The sequence below is a fragment of the Haemaphysalis longicornis genome, unplaced genomic scaffold, assembly GCF_048455015.1.
Source record: "Haemaphysalis longicornis isolate Haplotype H1 unplaced genomic scaffold, Haemaphysalis longicornis Haplotype H1 scaffold_12, whole genome shotgun sequence".
Taxonomy (NCBI): Eukaryota; Metazoa; Arthropoda; class Arachnida; order Ixodida; family Ixodidae; genus Haemaphysalis; species Haemaphysalis longicornis.
In genome coordinates, this window is record NW_027526225.1 from 91094061 (window position 1) to 91116345 (window position 22285).

Consider the following 22285-nt stretch of genomic DNA (forward strand, 5'->3'; position numbering starts at 1 on the left):
TAAAATGTTGCAGTTTTGGGTTTGACACCCTGAAAGCATATAGGCTCAAAGGGCATTGTAGCGGAGGGCCGTGTATTAGGTGAGGTCACCACGGTGTTCTGACATGCACCGTAGATGTGCGCGCACAGGAATGTTATATGTGCCGGAACAACTAAATGCGTGCTACGGAAACTCGTTATAGCCGTGACTGACATGGAGGCAGAAATACTGCTCACGGAACAGTAGTATGGCTTGACCAGATGCAACAAAAAATTAGGAATGCTGTCGTCACTACTTTTTAACCAATAGCTACCTACACCTTAGGGGCATACTTACTGACAAGGTTTTACTGTGCAGTCAAATATGAATAGTATGTGGCAGGTTCAATAGAATAGACTTCCTTGGCAGTCACTATGTACGTGCTCTTCTCTCAGGCAACTATCCTGGATGCCTGTCGCCCGCTGCTACTGATGCTGGCACCGTCGTCAGAACAGCCGTCTGCGGCTGCGGCTACGGCTCTCAGACGGATCTGCAACGCGACGCTCCAGCCAGCTATGACGTCAATCCACAGTGGGTCTCTTCCGAGCTTCTTTTTCTCCTTCTTAGTAGTGGCTAAATAGAGGCACTGGTAGACTGCTGAGCTAAAGTTTGAAGTGAGGCACCCTACGATAGGTGCATTAATGCACCATTGTTTTCAGCATTTGCTATTTATGCCGCAGTAGTTTTGTGCTTGTTTTTCGGCAGTAGAAAACAGGCTGTAACGAGACATGGCTGTTTGGTTTACTGGTCATAGGAGTCATACTGGTCATACTGGTCATAGGTTTACTGGTTTGGTGTACTGGTCACTGTGCTGTATTTACGTGCTATAAGAAGACACCTCGTTGTCTTTTGTTCTGAAATACTATTGTTCTGAAAGAACCTTAATTGTGAAGCCCTGGGTGCAATTACTGTATAATACAAAAGCACTTCTGCAGGTAGCCTTTTTTTTTCCCCCACCGACATTAAAGTTCAGGCACTGTATTGAAACAGCAGAATCTAAACTTCAGCCCTTCTTTGGCTTTGTGTGACTAATGTAAGGCTTACCTGATGTGAGTTAGTTTTTTTTATTATTATTTATTTATTTTGTGTTGCCCACAGACTTCCGCGAGAGCACGGCCGTTTTGGACAGTTTCTACCAGCTCCTCTGCAATGTAAGTGCCCCTCAAATGGTTGCATTAATTACTCAGTGTTCTGTTAAAGGAGTGCTGACACGAAATTTCAAAGCTGGGATAACTATGTAAAATGCTTCCTTTTTATCAGGAGATATCTCCCAGCAAGTTTCAACAGCAACCGTTCGATGTAACGTATTTTAAATCCATTTTAATCTTCGCCCGCACAAGAAAGCCCAGAGCGGGCCGACATGACATCATCTGCTACTTGCCCCAAACTGCCGACGTTGGGGCTCCCGTGACGAAGCCGACGCGCTGGCTGTGGTTGGCGCGCGCTGCTCCGGCGTGTGTACACGTCATGGTTTTGGGACTGACGTCATGCTCCCCGGGCGCGTGGGGACGGTGAAGACGTCGGCTGGTCTGGGCGCGAGTGTGCGCTTGCTCGCGCACGCATCCAGAGCGGCAGCAGTACGGCAAGAATGGTGACGTCACTTGATACCTCCGGTCATGGCGGCCGCTCGGCGTTCGTTTTGTCGAAGCCGAAACTGAAATGAATAAATGACGCCGTAAATGAATGTTTACGCTGCGCTCGACCGTCTAATGTGTCATTCTGTGATTAGTGGGCTGGTAGGCACGCATAGCAGCGAAAAAAATGTAACACAAAAATTTCGTGTCAGTACTCCTTTAAAGCTGCTTTCTCTGACAGTTTGTAAATTTTGTTTGTTTGTACTTGGCTACTCGTGCGGGTTGCACAGAAAGTAATTTGCTGCTTGCATTGTGTTACCTGAAATAGGTGTAAGCAGTGATAGCCGTTCTAGCTTGGCCTACGAGGCCTTTGTGGTTACTTGTTATAGATGTCGCCACAGACACTAGACAATAAAATAGTAATATTTTCTTACATGCAAGTTGTATTGTTCTTACATGAGAACAGAATGAGTGGTTTGTTTCTTTTGAAGTACTGTTCTGAAACTTGTTTATTAAGAATTGAGGGCACAGCCTATTCATGATATTCTCTTCACGATATCCTCTCCGTAACATAAAAACTGAAATACTCGTTTCTATATCTTTCTTTTTTTCTCTATCTTTTTTTCTTTTGTTTGTGTCTTTCAAGCAGGGAGTCCCGAATTGGGATCAAGGCAGCAATGAATTCTTTGCACAGGTCTAACGTCAATGTTCGATATGTTTGCAAGCACATATCTTGACAATCTGTATTTTTAACTTTCTGATATGCCCCATTTAGGTACTTGCTCGTGCGGTTTGTGTCGTCGTGGATTGGAGCTGCCAAAAATCGTACTGTGTGGCGGCACCCATCTATGATTTGTTGTCATTGCCTAGGCAATTGCAAAAAGCCCTTGCCACCTTATGCCAATAATCTACGCTAGTAAATTCATTTTTTCCTTTGTGCTTAGCAAGTGCTTGAATATTACTTGCAGTTCCAGTGGCCGTGGCATTGTGGACTAAAGTTCTCAGTGTGAATTTCTGTTGTGTGGCAGGTGGCCCGGAAGGCTTCCCGTCTGCTCCTAGTCGAAGCGTCCAACCTGTCGAGGGTATTCCAGTGTGGTGAGCTGAACTTTGTGATGCTACTGTTCATTTGGCAGAAATTTCTCTCTTCCATCTTTACTTTTGGCTGCTGCCCGTAAAAGAAAAGTTGAAAGAAAGGGGTGAAAGATGAATTCCTAGGTAGTCAAGCCCCTACAACTCTTCCTCGTATGATTAACACGCAGTGCCCACTCTTCAGGACAAGAATAAAAAAATTCCTCGAGCACTTAAAGGGACAGACAACTGATTTTTGTGGGTTGTATGTCTTCCAGCTCGTATGAAAGCCAGCGTTTTATATACTCAGGTAACCACAAGGGATGTCTAAATGAACGGGCGGAAATAATTTTAATTTTGCGCAAAATTTTCTGTAGTTTGAAAGGTGGCGCCACGAAGCATCTAAATGGGACACTACCTTACGTGTCCAAACAATTCCTTGATTTCAAATCGTGATTCAAAAAGTGCATGAAGGAATAGGAAAGGGTGCACGTTATCGTTGTTTTAGCCGGGGGCAAGTTTTTGAACGCCTCTTTTAATCTCGCGCGCAGTTAGAAGTATGGTGGCTAGAAGGGGTAGGTGGCGCTAAGGGCCGGTCAAAAGCGATGCGCCAGTTCATGCCTGACGCACGGTTGTGCTGCTTTCAGTAGTTCGATGCCCGCTGCTCACCCGCTCTGCGACTCGGCGCGGCGGAAGTGCAAACCAGTAGAAGTTTGTCGCACGCGCAAGTGTAATTTTACCAAGCACGCAAGTGGCTCGAAGTGGCGTATACTTCGCAACTCTCACTGAGCACTTCAAAGCGTTCTATTCCGAAACGCATTACCTATGCAATCCCAAGCGTCGCTCATCTTTCACTTCTGACTTCCATGTTTTATTCCGCGCTTCCCATTCTGTACTCGACGTTAGTTTAGACAAAGTACAAAAAACAGACCATACCCATTTGCATGAACACACAAACCACAAAAACCACTTTTTTTTTTCAAGCCAAACATACTAACGACTGCTTGGAAACAGAAATTCAAAGGGTCTGCATCTGTGACCGCAGCAATTCACGTCTACTAGTAGAAGGAACAAATTGTTCAGTTTCGATGTACCGAATCTCTTTCCTTTGCATATTTAGACTGCAAACATTTTACTGAAAGCAAGTAAAAAATGGATTAAGTCTGCAACTAGGACGAATAACAGCAAAGGCACTTTATTTTCTTTTAAAAAATGCACGGCTGAACTCTAAATGCCATGGAAAAAGTTTGCATTTGAGTACTGCAGTGTTCAATCTCGATGACAAAAAATAAATAAATTGCTACGTATTCAACTACGGTGATCAGTTTTTAACGTATTTACAAACACGTACGAAGAGTTAAAAGTGCGTGTGTATTTGCATACACAGCAGCACTTCCTCCTGAGAAGGGAAAGATACTAATTCACTCTGCTAATACAGCACTTTTAAGTGTAGCAGCACAGGTCTTTTCTTGCCATTTGGGGTTAGCAGCAAACTCACCCTTTTCGTCCAAATCCTTTGCACAGAATCAGGTAGGGATCCGCTTCCACAAGCCGCCCTTGTGCCATTGCAGTGTTTGTGACCTCTGTGTTATTCACCAGTGTGGCTTGAAATAAAACTGTCACTTCAACACTGCACTCGACTGCAGTGAAGAAATTTACTGTTTCGAATGCAAGGCTGTGGTGATCCGGGCTACAAACTGCAAATGCTGCAACATTGTCAGCCTAGCAATTTCATGCTTGGCCAAATAGGTGCTTTGTGGTCCACATTTTGTGATATGAGGCGCGGTTCGGGAGTTGTCGGAAGCGCTTTTGTCTGCATGGGCGTCATTAGCATCGCCGTGGCAAGTAAGCCGCCCGTAGGCGTCCTGTACGCGCTTTCTGGGGTGGCTTCTCTGATAAATACTCGTAGATGTTGGGATAAATAGTAGGGATTGCATCGCTCGTAATTTTAGGTCGGCAACGAGAATTTTTTTTACGCAAAGCAGTGCGTTGGCGACGCTTTATGTTTTATGCCTGGATTACTGCTCTCAGTACTGACAGAAAATTCAAAAAGTGGCAAACTGAGCCTACAAGGCACAAAGAAACACGGGTGCGAACTAATAAACAAACGACGGAACGGAAAGCGCATTTCAAACGAAGTAAACACGCCTGGTCAAAACGCCAACCCCCACTCGTTACCCACACTTCGCTTTCAGCAGGTGCTACCTCGACCACCGCGGCCATGTCATGAAATGAAGAATTGCTTTCCATCACCAGTGCAAGCGCGCTGACACCGCCTCCCCCTTCTAGCCACCATAGGCGGCTCACGTCATGGTTGCCAGCATTCTTTTGGTGGCACACATAGGGCTGGTGGACTTAAAAATTGCGATTTCGAAAGCTCGAGGGTGCCATGAGCAAAATCGTTTCGGGTTAAGGTGTTTTAAGTGATGCCCTTTCATTTTGGGATAGAGAAAATATACTCGACAAAAATAGTTTGTCTGTTCGTTTGAGGCTTTACCTTTTAAAAAAAAGCTCTCATTAAGACAAAGAAGAAGAAGAAAGGTGCCTTCATTCACCAACGAACATATGGCAAATGCATCCTAGCCCCAAAGAAGAAATGACTGTGTTACGTTTAAAGTTTGCCAGTTTGTTGTCATGCTTTGTTGTGCCTGCATTTCTTTAATCGTGAAACGCGCACAGCTTCAGCAAAGCGTGAATTGACGTTTCGTTAAGTTTCGGCACAAAACGATGGTTGCAACTGTTGATGTGTTCTCTTTTATCGATTCGTTACGGGGGGACGTAGCTTTCAAAATCAAATTTTTATTTCTGTGTGGATTTTAAGGAAAATTGGCACAGCAACTGGAAATGCTTCTTTGATAACACCATAAAGATTTCAAGGTAATATTTTGAGAACATTTTTATTTATTAAATTTTCTGTCTGTTCCGCTTGTAAGCCTGAGCGGCTCATGAAACATGATAGAAAACTTTTTCGAAGTGCTTTGCATTCGGAAATAGAGTGCTCCGAAAATTGCCGTTTTTTTTTTGCCCTTTTGCGCTGATAGTTTGTCACCGCGCCTGACAAAAGTATTTTTTTATGCCACTTTGCGACGCTTTTCAGCGGAAAAACTTTGCAGACGCATAGAATAGGAAACATAGAAGCCGAATATGTGGGTTTCAAAAAAACGATGTTTTTGTCATTTTGCCAAAGTTGAAAGCCGCGTCCCACCTTAAGATACCTTCATAGCTAAACTCGTTGCACATTGCAATCTGCTCAACGTACTGTGACAATTTTTTTCCCATGTGTCATTTAGTTGCCATTACTAATGTTTACTTTTTTTCTCTCTCTCTCTCTGTTTCTGGCGGCTTGCCACTGTTGAAAAAATCACGTAGAAGTTCTCTTCTTTCCCAGGTATTGTGGCCATTGGGCTCCCTGAAAAGGCCACAGTCAAGGCTGCTGCCTTATTCTTGGTAAGTGTACAACGTGCCAATAGCGGCGAAAAGCAAAAATGCCTGTGTGTATGAGATTTTGACGCATGTTAAAGATCCCCAGGTGGTCATGACCATTCACATGCCACTGACCAAACACTGCCGATCTGAGTGGCTGCCCTAAAATACCCAGTTGAAAGCAAGAAGTGCTGTTGTTAATCATGTGCAGATGCAACGTTGATGTGTTTATTTGTGTTTCAAGTAATTTTGTTAGGTTTTCACAGCTTTTTACTCTTGCAATGAGGTAACAGGGCAAATGCGTGGCTGCAAGTTTGTGCAGAACACGGGGGGAAACTGTTGATCTTGTCTTATACCTGTGCTACACGAGCGTTTGTAAGGACATATCAGTCGAATGACCTTCGAAATTTCAAATGTCATTCGAACTGGAAGGAGTTCTGTCGATCTACACGACCATTCTCAAAGGCAGTTGAAAGGTTCCGCGTTCGCCCGCCATGTTTTGGTGTCGCCACTGCTGCCATGTTTCGTTCTTGGCGAAAATGTAATTTTAGAGTTAAAACGGGCAAAAAAGCAATTATTAGAGATCAAATTGATAACTATCTACAAGCGCGCATAAAACATGCACAAGGCAGCCAGTTTCTTTTTGTCTTTTTTCGCACCGCCAGTGTTGAGAGTACCAAGTTACCCCGTAATCGTAGAGCGAGTGACGGAGAACGAAAACAAGTGAACAAGTGAAAAACTTATGGAGATCTTGCACTTCAAACACACTGTTTTGCTCGTAGATAATTGTTTTTGTTATTACGGCTTGCAGAAACTGAGCCCGAGGGTATACCGTTCGTATTTCAAAGACCTTCGAGACCCTCAAAGGTCAGTTGTCGTGCTCCTTTGACTCAAATGCCATTTTAACCAAATGCCTTTGAAAAACGTCGTGTAGCAGCTCAAAGGTGTCATTTGAGTGAAATGGCATTCGACTCGAAGGCCTTCGGAACGCTCGTGTAGCACGGGTATTAGTAGGTAAAAGCATTTGAGTACTACCACACAGTAGGGTCGCCACCTGTCCCCGAAATGAAAACTGGCCCTTTGAGGTGGGAGGGGGAGGGTCATGGTAGATATATGGTTGAATTTTTGTTGACAAAAAGACGTCATGATTTTCGACATGTAATTCTAATTATTGTAACGTCTTCCTAGAGAGAAATCAACATGACGTGTGTACTAAAAGTGGTTTGAGATTTTGGTTATTGCTCTGAATGTGCTGCACTGAAACGTAACCAGACATACTTTGTCCATTAAAAGCTCCCTTTGTTCCTCCCATTGGTCCCCCAGCACACTCGCCCGTGTTTTTTCTCTGCTCGCATGTCTTCGTGCAGCTTGTCGGCGCATATGTATCATCGTATCATGCTAAATTGACGGTTATAAAACGCAACAAAAAAAAAAGAAAATGAATGATCGTGGTACGAAGGTAACAAAACGGCCAATGACATTAAGTGCGCACCGGCAACTTGCTTGCTGTATGAAAAACTGGTCGTGCTGGTCAAAAACTGAGCAGAGGATAACCTTGCCACACAGCCATGCAAAAATGGGTTTAACTAGCTGCGTGCACATTTGCAAAGTATACCCTTATGTATGATTGGCTGCTGAACTGTAGGTTTGGTTGCTTGCTTCAACGAAGTAGCTATAAATGAGCCGAATAGACTAGCTTCTAATTGTTTACGTTGTTCAAGTTGTATGTGTTGTCGAGAGGCAACTCTGGAAAAGAAGCAAGAGGTGATTTATAACTAGTTTAATCATTTCTTGCTCCAAAGCACCACTATCTCCGCGTAAAATTTTGCCTCCTATGTGCCTCATGTTTTATATTGTGGTCAGTTGAATTTGATGTAATTTTTTTTCTTCCGAGTTCAGTGCTCAGAGAGACGGATAGTTCTTAGTAAGTAAGAAGACAAGCCTGGTCAGCTTTGGCACATAGCGTGACGTGACTCGCGTTTTCCTCGTCTTCTGCAGGCCGAAGTGATCAATCAGAGCCAGCAGCACAGTGGCATGGAAGGGGTTGTCAATTCTCACCGCCTCGCGCTCTGGGAGCAGTGCCTTGTGGTGAGTGGGACTGGGAACTCTTCTCTGTGACGGCAGCCAGAGTTGATGCCTCTGGTGTGGTGTGCTTGTTCACCGTGTGTCCACCCTAACCCTACCCGCCACGGTGGCTGAGTAATTCAGGCGTGCTGCTGAGCCCAAGGACGGGGGTTCAATCCCAGCCGCAGTATCTTCTTTCCTGATGGAGGAGAAAAGCGAAAACACCCGTGCATCGATACTTCCAGCGCACGTTAAAGGCGTCATGCAGACAAAATACAAGTTGGTCTTATCTGAAAGATTCGGTATTTTATAGGGCCCAAAGCGCTTGTTCGGCAGCAAACAATGCTTTATTCACTGATAAATTACATATTTTAAGTCAAATTTCAATTCCCCTAATCGCGTGTTTTGGTGATGTCGACAATGACGTATTAAGAGCGGGGCCTTAAAACTAAACATAGCCTACTGACCACGGATCCTACCATCTCACAGGCGGCTGTTTGATTTTCTTGTTTATCGCGCACTTTCATAGATGGTGCTGAAAGACTGCTGAAGTGCTAGTGTTCGCATTCTGCTTCTGGCCGGATTTCTACACCTGCCATATTTTTATCACGGTTCATACTAATCGTTTCCTAAAACTTGCGCTATGACTCGACAAACATGGTCACGTAAGCGACTGTGCCACTTGTGTTGGTAGGTAAATGTTGTTTCACACAAGTCCAGAGCTTCTGACGGCTGTGTTAGCAGTGTCAGTTGGCAAAGTGTCGCACTAACTGCTTCAGTATTTACGTGTTCGTTCGTAACTTCCACTGTTTACCCCACCACTCTTAGTGCTATACAGAGAATGTGCCCTACATTTGAGTGCTTATAGCTCCTTCGGCAAGCTTGTGATCCCTGCCTAATTTGCGTTTGCTTTTGACGGCCTTAGCCAATCGCACAGCAGGGCACATATGACATCGTAGGATCTGTTGCGGGAAATGAGCTAGTGGGTCGCGTGGCCATTCCCTTTTTTCCTGATTGTACAGCTTATTTGAGCGAAGTTTACGTTAAATGTGGTGTCAGCATGACTCTAACGAGGCAATCTTACAAATGAACCAAACTTATGCTTTGTCTGCAGGGCCCCGTTAAAGATCCCCAGGTGGTCAAAGTTAATCCGGAGCCCTCCACTACGGCGCACCTCATATCCCAGGCGTAGCTTCAGTGGGTTAAACCCCACCATCGATCAATGGCCTCTCTTCTCAGGTGGTGGCTGGTGACGGGGGGTCACCGCGGTCGGCGGTGGAGTTCATGGCGGACGTGATCCTGGCGCTGACCAAGCAGCACATGCAGGCCAGCAGTGCATGCGTGAGCCAGCTGCTCATGCGGCCAGGATTCCCGAGCCCCCGACTCAGCGAGGCAGAGAAGGGACGCTACTTCCGCCTGCTGCTTCGGTGAGAGCACTTCCGTTGCGAACTAATGCATGCAGTTTGTGCTCATGCGATAACCTTACATCTTCCTCCTCCTTTTCTTCTATCGTTGCCGTAATATTGGAAACTGGTCAACGGGGTGGCAGGAATGTTCTTGGTTGTGTCACTTGGGATGGGGTTACGTCTGAAAACTAGGTCATCTTCTGTGCTTAGTTAATCCTGAACCGTAACTACTGATCCAGACTGGCCACGTAGTGTTGTCCACAGACACATTTGTGGGTTTGGGTACAACACCCCTTGTTGTAAAAAGGCCCGAGCACTTTGGCAACAGAATGGGCTTTGTTGTCGAAAAGGCTCAGGCAATATAAAGGTATACAGTTATCACTCATGGTGAAGATAGAATGATGTGCTGGACTACCGAGTCGGATGGGTACTCGGGCTTTGTTACTTTGTCATCATGGGCACAGAAAGTACCGAGAGAATTTTCGTGTGAAATCGCCGCACAATCGGTGCGCAAGTCCGAACTAGACTTGAATATGGATGTGACAGTTTTTTCGCGCAACGATGGTTGGAACACTTTTTGTCAGTCAGTCAGTCGTGTGCGCACATTGCCGTAGTTTTTGTTGTTTTCATTTTTGTGTGGATGTCTCGCACATTCATTGCATCTATATCATTTACTCCAAGCCAGCAAACAAAGGGGTGTGCTGTTGGCAACAGGGTCTGGTCAGAAACATGTGTAGCCTTTTCAGGGACTAAATGTGTGTTTCTGGATTTTAGCAGTCACCATTTCACAGATTAACTTTTGGACAAGACGGTGACAACACGCAAGAAACGCCTGACAACGCTCTCTGGTGTTCTTTTGATGCAGCCGTTCACAAATGAACATATCACTGCATCACTAGGATGGTCAGTGTAACAAAAACAGCAGTTCTGAGACTGCTTACAGTTTTTTTGCCTGCTCAGAGCACCTCTGAGCAGCTCCAAGCAGCCCAAAACTGCTCCCACCATAGGTGTTCTATGGGCAAATAAAATACGGAGCTGCTTGGAGCTGCTCAGAACTGCTTTAACAGACAAGAAAAAAGAGACCATCCAGTACTTGTGCATGTTTGAACCCCCTGCACTGAAGACAAATCTAAACAATGTTCTGAACCTTGGGGTGTTTTTGTCAAGTCTGGGATGTCATTGTTGACCAGTTTGTATCATCTTGGTGTCGTTCGCTTACTACTCTCCTTCTGTGCCCTTGCAGGGAGCGAAGCAATAAACGCTGCATCAAGGAAACCCTCGTCGAGATGAGCCTTGTATGCCGGGGACTCGTTGGCACGGAGTATGCTGCGCAGACGACGCAGCGCATCGACTAGTTCGACGACAGTGCTAAGCCGTGGCCACAGCCAGAGTGACTTTGTGCGTTAAAGTCCTTGAATGCATTTCCGACGTACGTTGAGACACGAGCTAAAGGGCATGCGAGCACATCGCTATCAGAGTTCTTCAATATACACCAGTTGCGAAATTCCGCTTCGGGATCTGGGCTGTGCGGGCGCCCTTGCTTCGTTGAAGCTCAGAAGCAAGTGTATTGGCTAAGCCTTTACTTGATAACACAACTCAATGAAAATAAATTAGCTTTTCAAATTAGGCAGCATTACGTTAGGTACTTCTGACTTATTTTTCCACAGTTTTTATTTTATGACTTGTTGCAGCATCCTCAAGCGCTTGAGTGCTACAGTTGAACCTCGTTATAACGAACACTGATATAGTGAATTATCGGCTGTAGCGAACTAAATAAGAAATTTGGTTGGTCACGCTTCATTTGGTTGGTCACGCTTCAACGGAAGACGGAAGTGAAACTGTGGAAGGCATGCACACTATCGGATATAACAAAGAAATATGTGACCAGTAGGCTGAGAAGCTACTTGAAAGAACTCCCGGCGTCCGAAACCGCAGAAGTAGAAAAGGCCCCTTTGTTCGTGAATGCTGTGGAAAACTTTTTCCTACTCAGTGCTGTGAATGGCCACCAGACAGAGATCACATCCTTCCCCCCAAAAAAAGGAACGCAGGCTGGTTTTGTCCAATGAACTTTGTTCTGTTGTAATTTCCCATTTCTTGTTCCGGTTCATTGAGCTTGAAATGCCGCAAGGAGAAAGATGAGGGTTAACTTGTTTATAGCAGGTTCGAAGGTTGGGATAATGCATTTTTGTATCGAGCATTTTTGCAGGAGCCAGATTACCAAATGGTTTGAACCAGTTTTTAGCTCTACCGTTACAACGAACATCGGATATAACGAACTTAATTACTGTCCCGATAATACTTCGTTGTGACGAACTTCGACTGTCATTCAACTTTTTGCTGAGAGATGGCAGGGTAGTCAACTTGCACCATGCTTGCCTGTATTTGCCCTCAGAGCAGGGGCCAACTGCAGAACCAGTTTTGATACATGGGACCTATGGGGAGTTTTGCAACGGGTGATATTGAGCAACTCTGCATCACTAAAACACTCTAGCAAGGAATCGGAGTGGGCAGCCACGCCAAGTTTTGATGGTTTGTGTTAAATGGCGCAAGGCCAACTTGGGCAAAGAGCACCCATGCCCAATTTTTGCGGCACTTGTATTTCAGCGTTGATAACGTGCAATACGACCACAGTTTCTTGGGGTTTTTAAATATCGGATGAGCTTGCTTTGTAAAGAACCACGTAAGAGTCTTTGCGGCCGGCTGTTTGGCACAGCGCAATGGAAAACCAACTGGCAGCGTTTAGATGAACGGGGTGCCTCAACTCTACTCGTACTTGTGAGTGGCCGTATGTGCGCTAACTTTGGCCGCCATTCTAATGTTAGGCTTAGATGACGGGCTGTTCTCAATTTGAACTTTTAGGTGGTTTCCATTTCAGGTTTTTCAGCATTAAAATACTTCGATAGTACGAGAATCTCTTGAAAAATAGGTATATAAGTCGTATGGCAACTCAAAACAAGTGAGCGTCATACCCTGTGGTAGGTGCAAAATGGCCAGTGTCAGCGGTACACTTCCTTTTTTAATTAATTCACCAAATTTCAAGGGGTAAGCATTGTAAATGTGCCCAGCTGCTTGACAGTATGTGGGCACAACCTTTTTCAACACCGTTTGTGTTCCCTTTTTGTTTGTTTGTTTGTTTTTAAAGTGATAATTTGGTCTTGTCATCAATAATAATGACAATTTTAAAAAATATACCGCCATATGCCGTAAAAGGTAAAAATGATACTGCTGCGGTTGATATACAGGATTTGCACTTACAGGAGTTGAGGCACAATCTATGTGAGCAAAAGGGTTTTATGGCCAATTACCGCTGGGGTTGCAGGTAGTTAGCTAGCAGTCACCAGTTAACGAGCTTGCGTTTCGATTATGGCCGCCACATATGCCCCACTCCAAACATGGAAAGTTGCTCGAATGGATTTTCTTTTATGCAGCCTGGTGTTGGAACGTCTGATCTGATTTCATGTAATAATGTTGAAATGGTGACCGCCCTCTATACACACAGAAGCTACAAGTCTATGGCGAGCAAATTATGTGCTTTTTGAATCGGTTGTCGCCGAAAGGATCTCATTCGTGAAGCTGCAACGCACAGTTTATCACAGTGTGCTTCAAGTGCCGACAGAGTTCAGATGGTCCCTATGAGAGAACTTCCACCAGTGCCGGTATGGAACCTAATGGACTGCTCAGCTGACCGTGTACTGTGACAATCACCATCTTCCTATCAGTGCCATAAGTGACTATCTCCGGTTTTTTCCCCGGTGCCCTGGACACATCCGCAAGAGTGTGGGAGTTTGTTCTCAAGACTGATTCTATGAAGTCCAGTTGTGTACAAAGACGCGTTCTGTTTTGTTTGTGTGACGAACTGATGTGTGCACAGATGTTCATTGAGACAAATTTAGTGCTGTGTTTGTGGGACATGGCTAAGCCAGTTCTTGCTGGCTAAAAATTTTTTTTTTTTTTTTCCTGAAGAGGCAGCTTGTGTGATGTCAGTGTTCAAGAAGAAGTTGCCACAACAGCAGGTACTGGTACCTCATCATTTGTTAAGCAAGATTTTGTAGCCTCGAAACGAGAGAGGAAGTTGACAGGGCAAGAAAAAAAAATCATGGCCGGATTATCAGACTAGATGGCCAAGGGAAAATGTTTCATTTAGGCAACACAGTCGCTGCAGTTTGCCATACATCGTTCACTTTGAATAAGCCTTGGCCATCGCCATCACTATCGTTAATTACACACTGCTTCATCTTGATTAGAAACACTGAATTGGTTGGTTTCATCATCATGATATAGGTTGTACAGTGTACAGTTTGTGTCAGAGTAATAAACCAGTCATGTTGCTTTGGTATGGTTTTGAGCTGTGCTGATTTTATTCGTCGACTTTTGACTAAACCGAAAATTATGTCCATTTGCAACTTGACCGCACATCATCTGGTTCATCAGCTGTTTCAGTGCTGCTGCAGCAGTACATTTGCTTGTTAAATTAAATATGTTGGGTTCACTTACCATATTTTCTGCAAGTGTGCAGATTTTAAATTTTTCAGCATGGCTTTATATGGTTGGGTATTGGCGATTTTTTTCACACTATCATCCACCAACAAAATACACTTCGTGGCAAAACCAACTGTGTCGCAAATACTCTGTAGGCCTCCGTGCAGCACGAGGACACGGATTCGATCGCTGGCCACGGCAGCCACTTTTCTGGTGAAGGCAAAAAGCAAAAACGCCTGTGTGTTCGAGGTTTCAGCGCACGTTAAAGATCCCCAGGTAGTCAAAATTAATCCGGAGCCCTCCACTACGCACGCCTCATCGCCTGCGTTGCGTCGGTGCGTTAAACCCTACAATCACTCAATCGATCAGGTCTTCATGTAATGCAGGTACCTTGGAAAATTCGTAGTGCAATTGAACAACTCCGTTACGTTGAGCATCATTTACTCTTCATTATTAGTTAGCTCATGGTGGAGTTGTAAACAATTTTAAAATTCCCATTTGCTGTCTATAAGCAGTGATGATCAAAGGGATGTGTTTCAGGAGATGCTTTCTCATCCTATGTTCGCTTGGGTTCTTGAGGATGATCTTTTATCAGTTTCGGCGACACTCCACCACTGGTCATATTGCCTTTTCTGTTCGCAATCCTATCCACGCTGCTTTTTGGGAGCTCTAGCAATGCATTGCATAACTATTTGAGCCCATTGCAGGGTTGCAACTACAAGGAAATCAGTTGCTAGGCTCTAGGATCAGTTGCTCTTTTATATTGCGACGGTGCTCTCCCAGTTACAGTGGAGGCACCGATCTGTGACGTGCCACTGGTGAAAGACAAAAACAAAGATTCTACAGCTTTTCTGTCCAACTGTCTTCACTGCATGTACTGGAGCCAAATTTTCGGGCTGCGAATTTGATTCTTGTAATTAGAATGCCGAATCAAGTACTTTTTTCAAGTACGAATCAACTGCACATTTTTCCTCGTTAATTCGAACTCCGAGGGGATAGAAAATCTGTTCCAACGAGCGGGGGTCCCTTGTACGTCCTTTGGAGTGCACTGTTAATAATAACGTGCAGTGAAAGTATGGCATACGCAATGGTCAGTTCGAGATGCATACCCGAAGAAGCAGGCACGCATTTCCGGACTACGATGCGTAGTGTGAAGGTAGCAACGCCTGCAATACGACTCCCAACACCCCTTCGGCTTCGAATTCCACGAAAATTGGTCTGTGCGGACGGGCAATACTGTTCGACTGAATCGTTGCAAGTGTTTCAGGTTCCAGTTAGCGAGGGTTTCCCCTTATTCGAATACACGTCACTTCGCCGGGACCAATGGACCAGTTCGAATAATCCACTGATTCCAATTATGCGACTTTGAATTAACGTGGTTCGACTTTATCAATTTCTTACGATTTTTTTTAATATTTACATTTTTTTTAAAATTGTTCCACACCCTTAAAATTCACTGTTTTGCTAGTAATAGTTGACGGTAGAAAAATACACTGAAAATAACTACAGTGAGCGACACCACAATTGCGTTCATGCCAAACTCGTCGGTAGGAAACTTTTTATTGTAAATGGCATTCCAAGTAAGGTGTGACACATCGCCACACTATCGCACTCGCAACACCACATACCCGCATTCATCCCCCAACCAAACCAAGTTTCAAACAGTTAAAACACGAAGCCAAGCACCCGCACGAGTCCATTGCGAAGTCGCCCTTCCAACAACAACCACTTTGACATCATTGCTGCTAAAGCGAAGTCCGTGCGTCACTGACAAATTGTACAACCATGACTCCCGTCTCCAGACTGCCTTTTGAAATACGGTCCAAAGCAAACAGGGTCGCCCGCCGACTTCACTGCACACCAGACACAACGCATCATTTCTTGTCATCCACGAAGTCAGTCTTGGAATGGGATGCACATCATCCATTTCTTCGCCCACATTACATGACTAGTGCGTCGAGCCAGAATCTTGGCTTGAGAGTTGTGCCAAGTCGGACATAGCGACTCACGTTCTCTCTCATGGGCTGTGTCATCCATTTCTATGGACCCTCGCGACCCAAGTGTTCCAGGTGATCTCTAGGGTCTAGAGTCTCTAGGGAGTCTCTTCCCAGAATGGGGCTGAGAACGTCGCAAGCAGCTTCCACAAGGCGTCATCGCTTGCGCTTCCTAGGCATCTTGACGGAGCGCAGGTATGGGTTGTCCACTAGCTCTGGCCGGTCAGGACCGTTCTTGGACTGCTCTTCGTCCTGCTGTTCGAACACCTGGTCTTTGGGAAGGAGCGCGGCCAGGTACGGCTGGGCCACAGGCTTGCAGGCTATCACTGCAAACACAAAGAAGCCAAGCGTTGGAGGACACTTGCAGCACCACATTCACTTTGTTCGAAAAACAAAAAAGAAGATTGTTTTCTTTCTCTCTTCATGGTACTGTGTCCCCCCCCCATTGACCTCACGCTTGTCCACCTCTGATACTAGCTAGTATAACATAGTTTGATATCATATGTTATAAACACCATACGTTATAAACTCTGATAACATGTTGATTTGATGTCGAACGATGCTTGTTGCATGGCATGCTGAGTATTGTTGACAAATGCTTAGTGACGTTGAAATGTCTTTTATCATTGCATCACCTTGTTCACCCCAGTTGCCAGATTACCAGAACATGTCTCGCTTCCGCTATTTTTTTACTCAATGAAGTATCTTATCACTCCCATTCAAGATGAACCTGCGCTTTTACTGCACAGTGTTCATAGCAAAAAACGTGCAATGCAGGAGCTTTACTGCGCTGGTCTACATAAAGGCCTCCATAGGGTATTTGCCCTGATACAGCATACAGAGCAACTTAGAACAGTGTTTACGGTAAAACACAGTTATACAAATTCCCAACTCCAGCGAAAAGTTATCTGGTACAGAAATGAGGCTAAAGAAATTTCACACGTTCAATTACACTTATTGCAAAAGAGCTTACAATATTTCCTGCCCATAATGACTCATCCGCTGTCTATTTCGTTTGCTTCACACCAACACAATCTTCCACCAAGCTGACTTAAACCATGAAGCCATTAAGAAGACATGAAGCTCCCCTCCCTTCATGTAATGAAGCAACAAATAAACTCTGACAGATGGGCTCCTCCAAGCAGGCACTGTTTAGGCACAGCGCTGGCTTCTGTTGGGTTCAAATCGGCTTGGAGCCGGCTTCTTCCCTGGTACTCACGGGGAAAGGGAGCGGACTGGTCGGCAAAGAGGCTCTGGGTGGGGCCCGTCTTGGCCACAAAGCGTGTCAGGGCGCGCTCCACGTCTCGCTTCTGGCTGGCCAGCTTCTCCCGGATAGCCTCGTACTCCGTCACGGGCTGCTTGTGAGTCTGCAGAGGAAGAGGAGGGGGAGCAGGGCGAGCTCTTGTAGGCTCCCGGTCACCGCTTTATAGCAGTCTACCAGCCGTAGCAGCTCGCTCGCTCATGATCCACACATGATGCACTTGGCACTGCCACATACGAAAAGCTTACAGTGCGAAAAAAAAGCACGATGGACAAACAGAAATGTGACATGGACAAAAAACAAAAACAAAAAAACACAACCCTCGTGCTCAGTAGCCAAGCGTAGCCCCCAAGCTACTGCCGCAAGTGATTATGCCCAAGCCTAGTATGACTGCTAGCAGCGTATCCTATGATCTTATTTCAGGGTTGACAAAAAGAAAAAAAAAACGGTGTTCACAAAGTATCACAAAAAGAGCCATGACGGCCCCGTTCACGACACAATATATTAAGCTTCTCGCTGAGGAGAAATCGAAGTGGCAGAATCCAGTCCTCCTCTGCAGAATCTGTGACCACAGACAAAACACCCTTCACAACCACACCAGAGCACATATTTGCCATACAATGTGCAGTAGTCCATGATAAAACGCAGTTCTACCCCTTAAAGCGACACCAAAATGTGAACTGAACTGAACTACCTCATCTTTTGTAGCTCCTTAGGCTTTCATTCAATTAGGAATCATGCCTTTTCTTTAAAAAAAATGTTGACTAAACCAGGCCTATCTCCCTACCAATTCCTCCGAACCTTTCCGAACCCCATTTGGCTCCTTCCTGCCACGGAAGGAGCACAAATCCCCATCGTCCGTTTCGCTCTGCATACCCCAGGTGGCGCCAGCTTGCACTGGCTTGCACATTCAAATCGGCCACCGTTTTCCCGCACGTGAAAATGGTTTTTATTTATTTTCAGAATAAACAGGTAAGTACCGTCGTCGTTCCCGGTGTCAAACAAAATAGACCACAAAATGCGACTTTCGTGTGAAGTTTGAGCGCAAACAGAATGGTGGTCCGCTCAGGAAAAAGGTTTAAGTGTTTGAATTATCGTCGTAACACCCTGTATTTGCGCTCTTGGCAATGCAACCTACTGGCACAGTCCATTTTACTTAGACGGTTTGACATTAGGTGGCTTACCGGAGTGCGGATGTAGGCGTGTGGGTCGGGGAAAGGCGCGAGATGGTCGGGGATGTGGGGAGGCAGGGGCTTTTTGTCCCCGGCCTGCAGAATCTTAGGCGTCTGCGAGCGTCCCTGTACTCCGGCTGCACACACAGAAATGGGTGGTTTGATTTCATTAAGTTCAGTGCACACAGCTTCGTCGCACTTTTTCTTTACACTTTACGCAGCATTTATAAGGCCACACTTTGGCTTTGATGTTACTTTGAAGTTTAGGCAATTTGAACGTGATTTTCTGTTTTAATATCCGTGCTGCACAAGTTTTGTAAAGGACATTTCAGCCAAATGACCCTCGAAATTTCAAATGCCACTCGAACTGGAAGGAGTTGCGCCGACATACACGACAATTCTCAAAGGCAGTTGAAAGTTTCCGCGTTCACCCGCCATGTTTTGCTGTCACCACTGCTGCCGTTTGTCCTCGACAAAAAAAAAACAACAACTTAATTTTAGAGTTAAAATGGGCCAAAAAACAGTTACAAGCAACACACACGAAACAGGCAATATTTTTTTCTTTTTGGACTGCCGGTGTTGAGAGTACCAAGTTACCCTGTAATCGTGGAGCGAGTGATAGAAAACAAGAACAAGTGAAAAATTATCAAGATCGTGCACTTTAAACACCAAGTTTTACTCGTAAATAATTGTTTCTGTTATTACGGCTTGCAGAAACTGTGCCCGAGAGTACGAGCGTTCGCATTTCAAAGGTCTTTGAGAACCTCAAAGGTCGTTGGTGGCGCTCCTTTGACTCGATGGCATTTCAACCAAAGGCCTTTGAAAAATGTCGTTCAGCAGCTCAAAGGTGTCATCTGAATCAAATGACATTCAATCCAAAGGTTATTAAAATGCTTGTGTGGCACGGGTATAATTCTACTTTAATGATTGTTGGCCCATCTTCAATGCTAGTAATTAGGTAACTACTAAAGCCTGATAAACGGCAGTCTTAATGTGGCAATTAGCAAAACACATTTGCAATACAGGTATGGTTATTTTTATTTCATTCACACCAAATAGAAAATTACGCCTGTAACCAACTTTGGACCTAGACAATCACCAGCTTGCAATAAGTAACAAAACTGTATTCCAAAAATTGAATAATGCAAATGCTGCGTCTAGAGTTTTGTACAGACAGAATGTTATGCTGGTAACCTTCCGTTCAGACGAAAACCAAACGAAAACTTTGCGTTCCGTCCAGACGGAATTGAAATGAAAGCTTAGCGTTCCATCTAGACAGAATGAAAAGGAACATTAACGTCGCCACCATGCGTAATGTCCCTGATTCAGAATACAGCAGTCCCTGATTAGTATAGTATAGATATGGAATTTTCATTTCTTTAGTGCTTCGTTAAGATGGAATTATAATCAGCGGTAAAGCACCAACCAGACGGAATTGAAATGAATCACCCAGTACAGAGACCGCGCCCTGCGGAAAGATCTCCCGTAAAGCGCCGCGGTTCATTCAAGTCTTGCAGCTTGCTGCGAAGTAGTGGTGTTCATTATCGCTATAACTGGGCTGCTATACGTTCCCTTCTCACATTTTTTTTAACATGACTGTTTTAATCCAGGCATAGTCTCCAGATCAGTACTTGACCCACATATCTTACTGAACAAGAAATCAATTATCACCTATTTGTAGCCATTAACCCACGCCCGTTTTTGTTGCTTTCCCATTAAATTGAACAGGTTGATAAACATTGAGAAGCATATGCTGTTGTTAACTATACATACAATGGCTGTGCAGTTCGTCATTAGGAACTAGTAAATACTTTGTGCTTATAGTACTGCGATGCATGCTTAAAATAAATCATTTATTCTTCATTGCACTGAGTATTGACATCGGAGCGCTGTTGTCTACTTATAATGCCTAAACAACAAACATCGCACCAGGTACAGCTGTATTCTGAATCGGGGGCATGGAGACGTTAACGTTCAATTAGTGCTATGGGCTTTTCATCCTGTCTGGACGGAACGCTAAGCTTGCGTTTCAATTCTGTCTGGACAGCACTTTAGCGCTTATTATATGGTTCCGTCTGGACGGAATGCTAAGTTCTGCCGGTAACCTTCTGAACGGAAGGATACCAATAGTGTAACGTTCCCTTCGGATGGAACTTAAGCATTTGTTATTGTTCTGAATTCTAGATGCAGCCTAATGCAAAAACGTCCATGAACAAATGCAAATGCACTGCTTCAAGAAGGCTGATGGAACAAAAATAACTTAGCAAATTCAAGGCGCAGGTTAGCTAGACACATTTTTTTAAGGTCACAAAAAAGGAATAAGGAAAGTGTCTTACGGGTTGGTAGTGCGATGCGGTTGGGACGTTTCACATAGCCCCATAATGACTCCACATTGATACCTGCGTCAAAGCGAAGTCAAGAGTGAGATCATTTGCACTACGTCATTTACTTTCGCCTAGAGTCTTCTGAGAGATTTCTTTTTTAAACCTAGATGTCGCTGTCACGACGGATTAAATCGCATTCGGCCGTTACCCATTTCGATGAGAGCGATGAACACGTCTCCAGAGAGCACCTCGGTTCTTCCAGAGAGCTCGCAGAAGGCCCGGCTGCTTCGGGCGACCTCGAACAGACCTGGACAAATCAAATCACGATATACGTCGCTGCGTCTACCAAATAAAGGGTGGGAGCGCTACACAAGATTTTCCGCAGACCATTGACTGTCAACTACGGTGGCCGCCATCTAGTTCGACTTATTATACGCCCGAACTCAATCAAGCACCACCTCCTACCATTTCGTCAACTCTCTCCAATATTTTCTAAAGACGGGGCTAAAAAAAAGCAAAATGCAGCCAAATTTCAAGCAGCACTACTGATCGCAGTTACTGGTAAAAGAAAGCGTGTTAGAACACCACAACATCGTGTTGAATGCACTTCGTTCGTACTGTTTGAGACTTACAGCTTTGAAGCATCTCGACTAACGACTCTATGGCTGCTCGCTCGGCGCTGGCAAAGCCACTTTCAATGCAGATAGAGCACACTGCGGCGAACAGAGCTTTTCGACGCGCATTCACAGGGCCCGCGTCGGCCGCGGACGACGCCATTTTGCACGTTGTTTATGCGTGGTTCTAACTCGGAGAGATTGCAGACGCTCTATCGCAAAAGCATCGCCATGTAATTTAGTGCTAGAGAGATAATACCCTGTTGGCTTCCGCCTATTCGTATCTTTTGTGTTGGAAATAACTGCCATGGGTTACGCAGTAACAACTAATACGCTTAAAAATACTTTTAAATGTCATATTTTATGCCTTCACATAAAACTACGATAGTTCATACATAATGACGCAAGTACTGGAGAAGCCTCTTGGAAAGTGACTATTTGTCTATGCTGTCTATTTAGCAGGAAAACATGTCGCCGTGACGTTTGCGTTGTTTTGTTGTGGTGGGCATGTTGTGGTTCCTCCCTGTTTTGTTTCAGCGTTTTACAGGTTTTACAAAGCATGCCAAGGTGCTCCGCATACGGCTGCAGAAGCGGGTATGATTCGACTTGTTCCAAAGACCGGCATTACTTCGGCGTACCCAAACAAACCGCGCAGGCCGCCAAGTGGAGTGCCGCACTCGCCCGCGAGGGGACCACGCTAGGACCGAAGTGTCTGGTCTGCGACCTGCACTTCGTAGACGATGTCCTGCTCAAGAACTACGAGCACGTCGTCGAAGGCAAGCTCGTAGTGATCCCGCGGGGCCGCTGGGGGCTGAAGCCGGGCGCCGTACCGACGCTGCGTCTTGCCAGTGGCGTCGACCAACCCCCGAAGCGCAAGCGAAAGAGGAA

At 45.1% G+C, this 22285-nt stretch overlaps 2 protein-coding genes across 3 annotated transcripts in view; one reads left to right on the top strand and one right to left on the bottom strand.

Moving 5' to 3' along the window:
* Positions 1–13887, top strand: part of Cdm (importin-13-like protein cdm) — a 79570-nt gene extending 65683 nt beyond the window's left edge. For both annotated transcript variants that reach the window (XM_077693784.1, XM_077693783.1), the window contains exons 15-21: positions 414–549; positions 1117–1169; positions 2621–2687; positions 6049–6107; positions 8082–8171; positions 9387–9574; positions 10797–13887. In XM_077693784.1, the coding sequence (XP_077549910.1) occupies positions 414–549; positions 1117–1169; positions 2621–2687; positions 6049–6107; positions 8082–8171; positions 9387–9574; positions 10797–10908 (705 nt within the window). In that variant the 3' untranslated portion in view covers positions 10909–13887. The remainder of the gene's footprint in view (positions 1–413; positions 550–1116; positions 1170–2620; positions 2688–6048; positions 6108–8081; positions 8172–9386; positions 9575–10796) is intronic.
* A 2158-nt stretch (positions 13888–16045) lies between these two features.
* Taf8 (TBP-associated factor 8) lies at positions 16046–21602 on the bottom strand. Its single transcript, XM_077693774.1, has 6 exons — positions 21416–21602; positions 20992–21090; positions 20796–20858; positions 18472–18596; positions 17246–17393; positions 16046–16352 (listed from the first exon to the last, which is right to left on the bottom strand). Exons 1-6 carry the CDS (start codon positions 21558–21560, stop codon positions 16183–16185), a joined length of 750 nt encoding a protein of 249 aa, XP_077549900.1. The 5' UTR covers positions 21561–21602; the 3' UTR covers positions 16046–16182.
* Between the last annotated feature and the right edge of the window lie 683 nt (positions 21603–22285).

Excerpts from the sequence above, each read along its gene's own strand:
- Taf8 (XM_077693774.1), bottom strand. The coding sequence starts at position 21,560 with ATGGCGTCGTCCGCGGCCGACGCGGGCCCTGTGAATGCGCGTCGAAAA. Across the intron at positions 17,394-18,471 it reads ACGCCTACATCCGCACTCCG|ACTCACAAGCAGCCCGTGAC; the intron begins GTAAGCCACCTA and ends CTTCCTCTGCAG. Across the intron at positions 16,353-17,245 it reads CCAGTCCGCTCCCTTTCCCC|TGATAGCCTGCAAGCCTGTG; the intron begins GTGAGTACCAGG and ends TTGTGTTTGCAG.